Below are 12,093 nucleotides of genomic sequence, written 5' to 3' on the forward strand. Positions count from 1 at the left end.
AAACAGCGCACAGAGACACAGGGCCTTGAAGTTCTGCATCCTCCTCACCTCTCTCTGCTGCCTGTAGTCGCTTAACAGCATCATTCAGTCTGTCTCGGAGGGCCTCCTTCCTCCACAGGGCTCCTCCCACACGCCTGCTGGTGTCAGCCACTGCTTCATCGTCACCTGTGGGGAAGAAGCAGAGGAATGTATACCAGGAGGTCCACGATGCCTGGGAGAAGTCTCCATCTCAACGACATAACCTCTGACTTGTATCGTGGAGACATAAGCAATAGTCTGGCACTAGGAGCAGTCGGTCAGTTCTGGAAAATGGCATTTAGAATTAGAGGTATGAGACAGCAGAAAACTTGTGACACAAGTTGGGAGAGACTTAGGATGCCACGATGCTAATTTTTTTTTTTTTTTTTTTGAGAACCAGAGCAAGGCTGTGACTAATAAAATCTAGCAGCACAAATGATAGAGTAAAAAAGATATTTATCCATATGGTGATACCTGGTTTTAAGAGATTCTGTCCCCTCTCCCCAACCTACCCCTCAGGTGTGTCAGTAAATTTTTTTTTTTTTATAAATAATGTGTTATGCACCTAAGAAATGGCACAGATCACATATACACAGCTTGATGAATTTTCACACAGTGACCATAAAATACAGCTACATGGATGTCATCAAGATGGAACATTATGGGCACCCAGCAGGCTCCATTGGGCTCTGTATATGGTTAGCTGGAGGTGACCACTATTTGGAGTATCTGGCTTTAAAGATTTATTTTATTTTTATTTATGTGTATATGTTTGTGCCGGGTGGGGTATGTGTATGTGAAAGTATGTGTCCACAGAAGCCAGAAGAGGGCATTGGCTTCCCTGGAGCTCAGGCTATAGATTGTGAGCCACCAGAGGGACATACTGGGAGTCAAGCTTGTACCCTCTGCAAGAACAGTATGTCCCCTGACCTGCTGAAGAACAGTATGTCCCCTGACCTGCTGAAGAACAGTATGTCCCCTGACCTGCTGACCTATCTGTCCAGTCTGTGTGTGTGTTGGGAAGTGTGTGCATAAGAGCGAAGATATTTTCTGGTTTTAAATTCTCCCAAAAGAAATGACAAAGCACTATAATCTTTTATATGTTTGTTTTGATATCTATGAAGTTATAAGTCTTGAGATCCTTTTCCATTTCCATGAGCATTTACCAGTTGCACAAAGCAATGGCTTTCATTATGAAATTTCACACGTGTGTAATAATGTCCTTTGGCCATCTTCATTCCCGAATTATCATGTCCTGATATCGCTGTCCCCTTTCCTCTCTCTTTCAGGCAACATCTCTGTTGTTTTATTTTTCTTTGATTATGTTGTTATATGTATTATACATATAAAGGTACAAATGCTATTGTTTAGATGTTTTGTTCTTACTTTTCAAGATTGGCTAGTGGAAATCTCTCTCTCTTCTTGATGAAATTCCAGAATTACTGTGTCTATGTATCCACAGGGCTACAGTGTCTCACCTAGCACTGTATTGCACCTGTAGATATGTGTTGTAGAATTTTCTGTTTTCCAAAGTTGAGTCTTTCTTTCAGTGAACAAGGAATCTATTGTTTTTTAAATTTCTCCTTAAATATTTTAAAGCATATTAATTGCACAAAATAATGAATTCTGTTGTAGGGTATCTTTATTGTCCTTTAGTAGTGTACTTTAGTTTTATATGTAGCACACTTACTAAATTCTATTAATTTTCCCTCCTAGGTATTTGACGCTCTTGAAAACAGTGTTATCTTAAAATGCTAACTTCCAGCTATTTTAAAAACTAACCTACATTTTTATGTGTAGAATTGGTAATGGGGACAGCCTGTCTTTGTTTGCAGTCCTATTGGAAAAGCCTTTTAATATTTTATTAAGAATATATTTGCTGAATATTATTTTATTATTCTTTATTAGATTATGGAAATCTCTTTCTGTTCTTTGTTTACTAAGAGTTTATTGGATGGGTGCTGTTTTCTTAATGAGGTGAGGTCGGTAAGAAGGGGGTGAGTTGGGAGGGGTGGGAGGAGGGGAAGAATATGACAAAAATATATATAAAAAATTTAAGCCAGGTGGTGGTGGCCCACATCTTTCATCCCAACACTTGGGAGGCAGAGGCAGGAGGATCTCTATGAGTTCCAGGCCAGCCTGGTCTACAAAGCGAGTGAAGGACAGCCAGGGATGTTGCACAGAGAAACTCTGTCTTAAAAAAAAAAACAAATCAAACAAACAAAAATGAAAAAGTAAATTAAAAAAAAATTCCCCATGGATAGTGAGATACTATACGAATTTTCTTCTGTAGTCTGCAAATATAGTGAGCTACAAAATTTTAAGTAATAAACTACCTTTGCAATCCTGTAATACACTTATGTTGTCCATCCTATGCTGCCATTTCTATACATTGTGGATTTGATTTCCTAACATTTGTTTTTGAACTAGGGTCTTATTCTCTAGCCTATACTGGCCTTGACCTGGTTCTGGGATGCTGAGATTACAGGCATGAGCTACCACACCTGGACGGTTAGGATTTGTATCTGTAAGAAAAGTTGGCTTGCATTCCCCCTTTCCTGTGTCCTTCTGAAGTTTGTTTGTTTATTTATTTATATTTTTGTATTTTTCAAGACAGGGTTTCTCTTTGTAGCCTTGGCTGTCCTGGACTCACTTTGTAGATGAGGCCAGCCTTGAAGTCACAGTGACCTGCCTGCCTCTGTGATTCATGAGTGCTGGGATTACAGGGGTGCGTGACCACGCCCGGCTCTTCTGAAGTTTTGATAGTTACATTTTGTTGGCTTTTATAGGACAAGTGGGAGCATATTTCTTTCACTATTATTTCTAAGTGTTTGTTATGAAAGTGGTGCCATTTCTTCCCTAACATTTTGGAGAATTCATTGGGAACCTGGAGAGAGTTAAACGTCTGAGTTAACTGGCCTCGATTCACTTACTGTGCATCACCTGAGACAGATTTTTATATATTTATTTTTTTCTTGAAGATACGCTCTGGGCGTGGTTCCCGAACTGGGGTTATTCCTGAGCAAATTCCAGTGGGGCGTGAAGCTCTTGTCTCTTTATCTGAACTGAAGGCCAAGCTGTCCCGGTGACTACTGGTTTTGGCTTGTGTTGCGTTACTTCCAAAGCATGAAGAAATTTATACTTCTTGACGGATAGTGAACTAGTTGCCCCACTGCTTCTTTTCTTCTGTTTCCTCCAGGCATTTCTAAAAATGTATTCTGCACCCCACCCCCACCCCCAGGGCCCTGTCTCCTCCATGTCTTCCAGCTCGCTCTTCCAGTGCTTACTGCTCTGTATAGTGGATATATGCAAGGTGGAGCCTCACTGCTCTACTGTCACCAAGTACAGCGCAACCAGGAATAATCGCTCACTTATTTCCTCTAGGTTTCTGAGAATTTCCCAGCATTCCAAGAGTGACTTAACATACGTTTTTTAATGACAATGAACCTCCCTTTCTATCTTTTTAAGTTTCCGGTTTCCATATATAAAAGTGCTTTCAGCTCTTGTTTTTGGGGCCCGTGACTACGCTAAATGCTGTTTCATTGAACCCTACATTTTTTGGGACTCTTGATAAAAATATGAGGAGAATTTATTTTGGGGCTGGATATTTATAAAAGGAAATGCTTTGCTTGCAAGTGTTTCCTGATGGAAGAGACTGTTGTCTTTTCAGAAGATTATGGCAAAACAGCACTTTCTCCAGTTGATTATAGATCATCACATCTTTGTTATAGACAAGGAAAAAGAAGGGAAACTGAGAAAGAAAAGACTACTTCTCACGGGAAGCCATTTGAAGACAGAGAAGCCCTGCCCTGGAATTAGAATGTAACTGTCTAGAGGGAAACCCGGATTTATATCACAAACGTGGCTACCGCCAAAAGCAGAGAGTCCTATCAAGTTTAGGGTCACAGGTCCTAACTTCTTCATGCTGTCCCTTGTACACAGGAAGGAACTTAATCCAAAACAAAGAGATCATGAAACATGTGAGCAGATCTGCCGAACAGTTGAAGAAGGTGACGTAGATTCATTGTATATAAAATGGACTCTGAGGACATGCTGTTTCCACACAGGAAAGTTGTTTTCAGGAGGCTCTCAGCCATACAATGATGGCAGGATTCACTGAGACCACGTGGGCACAGCCGACAAACTTTTAAGAGACTATATTGTAAGGATCGACATAGGCTGGCCCTCCCCACTCGAGAAACAAAATTAGTCCACAGATTTGGCAGCAGTTAGCTTTTAAAATAGTTTGCTGGGGCTGGAGAGATGGCTTAGTGGCTAAGAGAGCCACCTGCTCTTCCAGAGGTCCTGAGTTCAATTCCCATCTATAATATGATCTGCTGCCCTCTTCTGGCCTGCAGGTGTACATGCAGATAAAGCACTCATATACATTAAATAAATAAATCTTTAAATTAGTTTGTTGTTAATATCCCAATTCTTTTACTACTAGTATCCTCATTAATTTCCAGAAAGCATATTCAGAGTTAGTTCTGAGACATTAATATAAATTATGTGATAAATTAGGACAGAGAAAATTAATAATGTTCTATTACCTTTGTCTATCTAGAAAGCACAAAATAGCAGTTGCCGTGTGGTACTAAGCACCCAGAATGTGAAAATCAAAGTGCTCTCATTTCTTTGTATATATATATTTTTTTTTTCCAGAAGAGGACACAAAGATAATGAATGGTTGACTTGAGATTAATTGCTCTGATAAAATTTCCTGACATTCTCCGTTTCAAATTCGATTTGTTTTCTGGTGACAGTTAGAAGTCAGCTGATAAAAGTGTTCCAACTCACTAGTCAAATAGCCCCAGGAATAAGGCCATGACCTCAGAAAGGAGGACCATTTGATGGCATTCTTGGTCCATTCAGTTGTTACCCATGCTGTTTAAAAGGACTGCAGTGTTTCACTGTGTCCTGCCCTGTCCCATTTTTAGCACTGTCGCTTTCCTAGCGGTGGGGAAAGCTTCTTTCCATGTGTCCATTGGGCTTATCCACAACTGTCTGCTGTGGCAAACGAGCTGTAGCATGGCAGAACCAAGCCGGTGGTGGCTCGTGGTTTCCAGTCATCTCGGTCGGCCCTCACTGGGGTGATGTATCCACTCGCCCCAGCCAGCGCCCACAGGGATGATACCCTCCCTTCACTCCAAAAATCTAGAGGCTCTTCTGGGCGATTAAAGGAAGATCAAATTATGGGAAACACAGTTTTAGTGTTTAGTGTATTTTATGGTTTTACCTCCTTGAATATCAGAATTGTGATGTTTCTGTTAGCCATCACTTTTGATTAGTACAAATTTGTACCATATGTTGGGTAGGAATATATTTCGATGAAGTTTTCCCACATGGAAGCTGTTTTTTCCCATCATAATTTACTTTGAAATATCAAGTCTGCTGTCTTGTGACTTTGATTATAAAGCACTGATATGTTATTTTGTGAAATATTTACTCCTTAAGCCTAGGTTTTAGGAGTCTGTTTATGTTTGTAAAAGGTGGCAATGAATCAGAAGGAGGAGAAAATGAGATATTTACTAGAATCCGCCTTTGCTTGCAGCTCTCTGGCTTGATTGAGAAGGTTGTCACTTTCGTCCTTATGGTAAATGATCTGAGTGTCGATCCCGCTGACAGCCTGCAAAACAAGTGGTCAGAGAGGGTCAGAGCCGCTGGAGAAATGCCGCCTGTTCATGGTTTCAGACTTAAATGGTGTCACTTGTCTGCTACCCGCCAAGCGAAATTCATACAGCTTCACGTTCATAGCTAGGAAGCAAGAACAGAGGCAGAAAGGAGAACATGTTTTGGCATTTTCAAAGTTAAACCCCCAACCTTCCCCCCTACCCCCCCAGGACAGTTCAGCAAATTTTGGAGAATGCTTTGGCCGAGGCTTGTCACAAAGAAAGCACTGGATAAATAATTTGAATTGAAACAAGAAGAAAAAAGAGGAAAGCATCCTAAGACATCTTTGGTATTAGGAGACACTAGCCTGCCGATGTTTTCTCTGGAGGCTTTGGCATAAAGAAAATGAAAAACTAAACAGCCCGCCAAGAAAACAGCCCCTACAAAGGGATTGTCGTTTGCTAGCTGGACTCATCCTGATGAACTTGTAACCCCAAACCTTTACGGCATACGATGCTATTAGTGCTCCTGACCTTCTTGATGTTTAAATTTTTCATTGAAAGGTCAGGGTTAGAAAACGTGTGTGTGTGTGTGTGTGTGTGTGTGTGTGTGTGCGCGCGTGCGTGTGTGCATGCGCGCAAGCACGTGCACGCGCACTACACACTATGTATATTGATGTATAACGTATAATATATATACCTATATATATTCTAATGTACACACACATGAAAACAAAAGGGAACTACTTAGTGGAAGAAAGAAGAATTGGGGAGGAGGAAGAACAGCAGCAAATAATAACAAGACATAATGGTATTTTTGTATTAAAAAAAAAAACAAGAAAAACAATAGGAATCTGTTAATAAAAATATGAAGAAGAAAAGTCAGAGTGATATGAGACACTATGCCAACAAGCCCTGAGGTAAAGGGCTACTCACGTCATAAATCCGGTCAGTGATGTTCAGGGCACGCTCTGCCGTTTCATTGGCTTCGCTGACATAATTGGCGATGTTTTCATAGACATTGGATGCATCCAAAGCCTTCTGCACCAGCCCGTTCATGTCTGAACTGTGCAGATTCCTGTTAATAAATGAATTTGTCACTTCTTCTTACTTCCGTAGGAAATGGGGACATGCTTCGGGAATCATCCGGGCACATCTGGGATCACAGATGCCTCCTTCCTGTTGTCTTGGAAATTTTTTTCTGAACCTTTCTGGCTTATATTATGATTGCACTCATCTCTCTGTGCTGCCTACAAGGTGTCAGCCCGTTTTGGCCAATGGCAGCTTCTGCTTGGCAGTAGCTGCTGAAAGTGGGAATGGGGATTTTAAGTGTCCCCTCATTTCTCTTCATGCCAAAGTTTACTCAAGTGGTGCAGGTTGGACAAAGACCTGTAGCCACAATGCAGATTCCTACTCCTTACCCAGAGCTGTTACTTTAGCCTAGGCTCCCCTCCCCCGGGAACGGTGCAGAGTGTGCCAGGCACACAGTGGTCAGCTAACATTTGTCTGCTTTCTCAGGCAGCCCAGATCAGTCTACCTGCCCCCTCCCCCAACCCCTGTCCTGAAACACCATGTTCTCAGCATTATGTCTTCTTAGCTTGGGTAGGGTTCACGGAATATTCACTGAGAACCTATCACACATTGGGTGTTGCCGCACACAGAGGCTAATAGCCACACATCTTCTAAGGCATAGCAAGGACCAACCATGCAAATGAGTGGGATCCTGTGCTTGCATCTCCTGAACTTCAGGATTTACAGTTACACTTAGACCATTTCTGAACTGGACTTGGAAACTGGATTATGACATTCAGATTTCTGAACAATAATATCTCTCTCTCTCTCTCTCTCTCTCTCTCTCTCTCTCTCTCTCTCTCTTTCTCTTTCTCTCTCCTCTCTCCATAGCCCTGGCTGTTCTGGAACTTACTATGTAGATAAAGCTGGCTCTGAACTCAGCCTGCCTCTGCCTCTTGAATGCTAGGATTAAAGCTCTGTACTGCCATGCCTGGCTAATCACTATCTTGCTACCCTCTATTGTATAAGCTCTACTCAGATTTCCACAGCTCATCCTAAATGCTTCAGGTTGGCTGACTCTTGGCTCTAGCAATTCCTTAGTTTCTCTCAGTCCCAAACAGTCATAGCTTTGTCCATCCATCCCTGTCAAACAACAACTGGCTCTGCCTAGCCTAGCCTCTTCCATCCGGCCCGGGCCCAGTTTGTTCTCAGGCCGAGCAACTTTTTCTGTGTTTCCTCAGTTACTATATCCACCAGTCTCCCTTGTTGCAGAGCTGACTTTCCCAATGGACACAGTAGGGATCCACAAAGATGGTTCATTTTCATTTTTCAAATCAGCAGGAAAAAAAATGAAGACAATAAGGTGATTTTTGTCTTTATTATATTGTGGTCATGAAACAGTTTAATTTTGACAGAGAAAAGGGATCAACCTTGGCAAGAGTCATGTGATATAGAGACGAGTCTCTTCCAAACACTCTCTACCTTTCTTCCCTGTGACCTCTCCTTATAAATGGCTCCAAGAGTAAAATATGAAGAAAACAAACAAACAAACAAACAAACAAACAAACAATGGAGATAGATCATGCCTGTAATCCCAGCACTCAGAAGGCAGAGGCAGGAGGATTGGCATGAGTTTCAAGTCAGCTTAGGCTGCAGAATAAGACCCCAAGATCATGTCCAAGATGCCAAAACAAGCGAATACAAACAAGGCACCTAGCACACATAAAATCCTGATCTGATCCCCAACAATGCATATAGTAACATAGCAGCACACACCTTTAATCCCAGCCCTTGGCAGGAGGATCAGAAGTTCAAAGTCACCCTTGGCTATACAGAGTTGAAAGCTAGTCTAATCTGGGCTACAGGAGACTTTGAAACAAATTAAAACAAAACAACATAAGCTCCATACCAGGGAAAAAAAGGAAGTATGTCCATTAGCCAGGTTTGAGTCATTTTCAGTCCTTACATTTTAAGCGGGAAGTTTTGAACGTCTGCATGAGTAGCTTGAGTTGGAAGTATGATGTCAGGGTGACTGACATTCGTGGCTGTGGAGCAAGCAAAGGGTAGCTCCCATGGAGCCTTGCTGTAAGGCAGCTGCAGTGACATTTAAAGAAAAGTGCTGTGTGCAACTGCCAGTGGGACATGACTCCTGTAAAGATGAAGGAATGGCGAGAGAGCCAGAGGATGGCTCAAAACTAATAATCAATATGCATTCTCACTAAAACTGGCATTTTTTATCTAAGTCTCTTTTATTGATTTCATTAAAATCACATTTCCTCAGGACATGACACCAAACTGAATATAATACCGTAACACATCAGCACTGCCGATGCTATAAGCTTCCATGTTTTCTGTCTCCTTCCTCCCTTTCTTTTTTCTCTCTTCCTCCCTCTCTCCTCTCCCTTCATCTTTCTCCTCTTTCTCCTTTCTTTCCTCCCCACCCCCCAAGTGGGGTTTGAATAGGTATGGCCCCTTTAGACTCAAGTGTTTGCATGCTTGGCCTATAGTGAGTGGCACTATCAGGAGGTGTGGCCTTGTTGGAGTAGGCATGGCCTTATTGGAGTGGGTGTGGCCTTGTTGGAGTAGGTGTGGCCCTGTTGAAGTAGATGTGGTCTTGTTGGAGAAAGTGTGTCACTGTGGGAGGGGGCTTTGAGGTCTCCTATGTTCAATTTCCACCCAGTGTGGAAGACACTCTTCCTTCTGCTGCCTGTGGATCAAGATTTGGAACTCTTGCCTCCTCCAGCTCCATGGCTGCCTTGCATGCTGCCATGCTTCCCGCCAGGATGATAATGGACTAAATCTCTGAAACTATAAGCCAGGACCAATGAAATGTTTTCCTTTATAAGAGTTGCTGTGGTCGCAGTGTCTCCTCCAAGCAATAGAAACCCTAAATAAGACACTCAGTCTGGGAGGATGTTTAAAAATTTTGGTGAAGAGGTATTAAAAAAAAAAAAAAAGATATGTGTTTGGGGCAGACATTAATCTCAGTTCTTCACCTTGACATTTTTGGGTGTTTGTTCCCTATAATGATCCAATCATCTACCCATTTCAGGGTCACGAATTCAATCGTGATCTTTCGATACATTTCAATTAACATTAATTTAGTGCTCAAAGGACATGCCACTCTTTTTCTAGGTACTGTGAGGGAAATTGTCAATTGATTTTTCTCTTAACAGGAGCAAAATCAAACATTTCCTGCTGGGCACTGCAGAAAGTTGAGTATTCACCAGGAGTCGGTTGCATTGCTAACATCCAGCCAGCTTTGAGTATGGAAAGTAAATGCTGTCTATGAAATAAGCAGGTGATGGTGGTAGCATTAGACCCGTAAAGGGTTTGATTTCTTGCCTCAGCCACTTATTAATAATCGTGGAACAGATTTCATTTGCACCTTGTCCGAAGATTTCTAGTCTCAGAGACTTTTGAAAAAGAAGAAGAAGAAAAAAAAAAATTGTCTCCCAGCAACAGTTGCAAAAAAAAAAAAAAAAAAAAAAAAAAAAAAGATGACTGGCTCCGAGGAAATAGTTCACAAACAAAGCTGCAATCAGGCAAAGCCAGCCCTCACCTACTTGTGTATCCTAGTGACCCTGCTGTGGAATTGAATACAAATGTCTCACTCGGCCCATGTCAGCAGTATTTTACAGCTCTAAAGCTGGGAGGGTACCTGCTCAGCTCCTCAGCTTCTCGTTGAAGGTTGTACGCGTGGTCCGTGGCTTCTTGGACTAAATCATGACTGAGCCTACTTAGGTTAGAAAGTTTTCCTTGCAGCTCATTTTTGGCTCCGTCTATTTCTGCATAGATTCCAGACGCATTCTAAAGAAGAACAAATTGACTTTAGAGAAACGTAGGATGGTTTCCCCAGACAACAACACAATTGATCGTTTTCTTGTCAATTTCAAGCTTAACTACTGTAAGGAGGATTTGTGTACTCCCTCGGCTTCACCCACTTCCTCTCGGATAGCTTCCTTGTCATTTAGACATGCTCTATTTCCTTTCTAAAAGGGAAACTAAATATACAGCTTCTGTTATCTGCACAGTACGTTAGGGCTCCACCTTTCTAGTCCCTTCATAGTCAGTTTCGCTGGGGAAATCTTCCAGCAGAAAGCCCTGCTTCCCAGCATCCAATTTCCACACAAGTTGGAAAATAAATTAATACGGAGACCGAGCATGTTGCCCTATATTTCTGTGCAGCTTGAAAGCACACTGCCAAGTCTCGGCCAACTGGTAACTGGTACTCGATCTAAGATGGACAGTTCATCTACCTGGTCAGGCAGTGTGACCCTCAGGGGCCCTTGTGCCCAAAGAACTCTCTCACAGAATAACACAAGGAAACAGGCTTTCTGCCTTCAACTTCCATCCGAGAAGAGGGAGGAGTGGAGCAGGGCCTGTACAGTTCTTCCTAAACTTATCAATAAAGTAAGTCTTCCCTCCTCACAGAGCACAGTGTGAGGGGCACTGAGGTGATTTGCCTGGGTGGTCAGTATTTCTCTATGAATTGCATCTTTCTGGATTTTTATTAGTTTCCACCATCCTACAGGAAAGTGATGGCTATATCATTTCCTGCCCCAGAATCAGCCCCTTGCTTTTCCCTTTGTACTTGTATGGTTTATCTTTCTCTGCTGATTAATCATTTTCCCCACTATATCTCATAGCCCAACCTTGTCTAACTGGTGGTTTTAACGCTGTATGGTTTTTTTTTTTTTTTCCTGGCCACTGTAGATAGTATTTTTGCAATCTGGAGTAATTTTCCTTTCTTAGCTGTGGGAACCTACTTGGAGTTCTACTTGTCTTTCTGACTCCAGCTCAACTATATCTCCCATTCTGTAGCAGCTCCTCACTTCTTGGGTGAGCTAGTGTTCCCACAGGTCTGCTGTGCACCCTCACACTATTGCAACCACTGTACATGATTATTCTCAAGACTGTACTCAATGATGTTACAAACTCTTACATGACGTCGCAAATGCTTAGGAGTCAGGATCTGAGCTCAGCTTGTTCTTGTGTCTCCAGATGGGGGCACAATTCCTAACACACAAAAATTTATTTCTTAGAAGTTATATTAAGCTTTTAGCCACTTGGCTGGGCACAGTGAAAAAATATCACTGCCATTCCAGTATCTCATTTTTCCTTTAACAAATGTCTACTGCATGCCTACTCCATGGCCAACACGCTTGGGGAGAACACAGGACACAGTCGCTGCTTTCAAGGGCTACAGTTGAGGGGGAAGGTGCAGCCGGCCAACAACGATCACATAAGTGGACAAGCTAATTTTAGAAAGCAAAAGATATTTTGAACAAAATGCAACATGTTAGGATGGGGTGGATAGTGGTTGGAGGTAAAAGGACCTCTTGGATCAAATAGTCACAAAGATACGAGTCACTTAAAGACCTAAGGACAGTAGGTGCAAAGGTCTTGAGGGAGGACTAGGTAGGGCGTTTCTGAAAACGAGTTCGATGGGCTG

The 12,093-nt window shown here is 42.2% G+C and overlaps 1 protein-coding gene across 1 annotated transcript in view; it reads right to left on the reverse strand.

The window, feature by feature from the left end:
- The window catches only part of Lama4 (laminin subunit alpha 4), a 152,599-nt gene that overhangs the window by 47,718 nt on the left and 92,788 nt on the right, over positions 1 to 12,093 (reverse strand). Inside the window, exons 13-16 of the mRNA XM_051164581.1 lie at positions 10,300 to 10,448; positions 6,564 to 6,705; positions 5,548 to 5,644; positions 49 to 165 (exon numbers count right to left, since the gene is read on the reverse strand). Coding sequence (XP_051020538.1) covers positions 49 to 165; positions 5,548 to 5,644; positions 6,564 to 6,705; positions 10,300 to 10,448 — 505 coding nt within the window. The remainder of the gene's footprint in view (positions 1 to 48; positions 166 to 5,547; positions 5,645 to 6,563; positions 6,706 to 10,299; positions 10,449 to 12,093) is intronic.

The sequence above is a fragment of the Acomys russatus genome, chromosome 21 (assembly GCF_903995435.1).
Source record: "Acomys russatus chromosome 21, mAcoRus1.1, whole genome shotgun sequence".
In the NCBI taxonomy this organism is placed as follows: domain Eukaryota; kingdom Metazoa; phylum Chordata; class Mammalia; order Rodentia; family Muridae; genus Acomys; species Acomys russatus.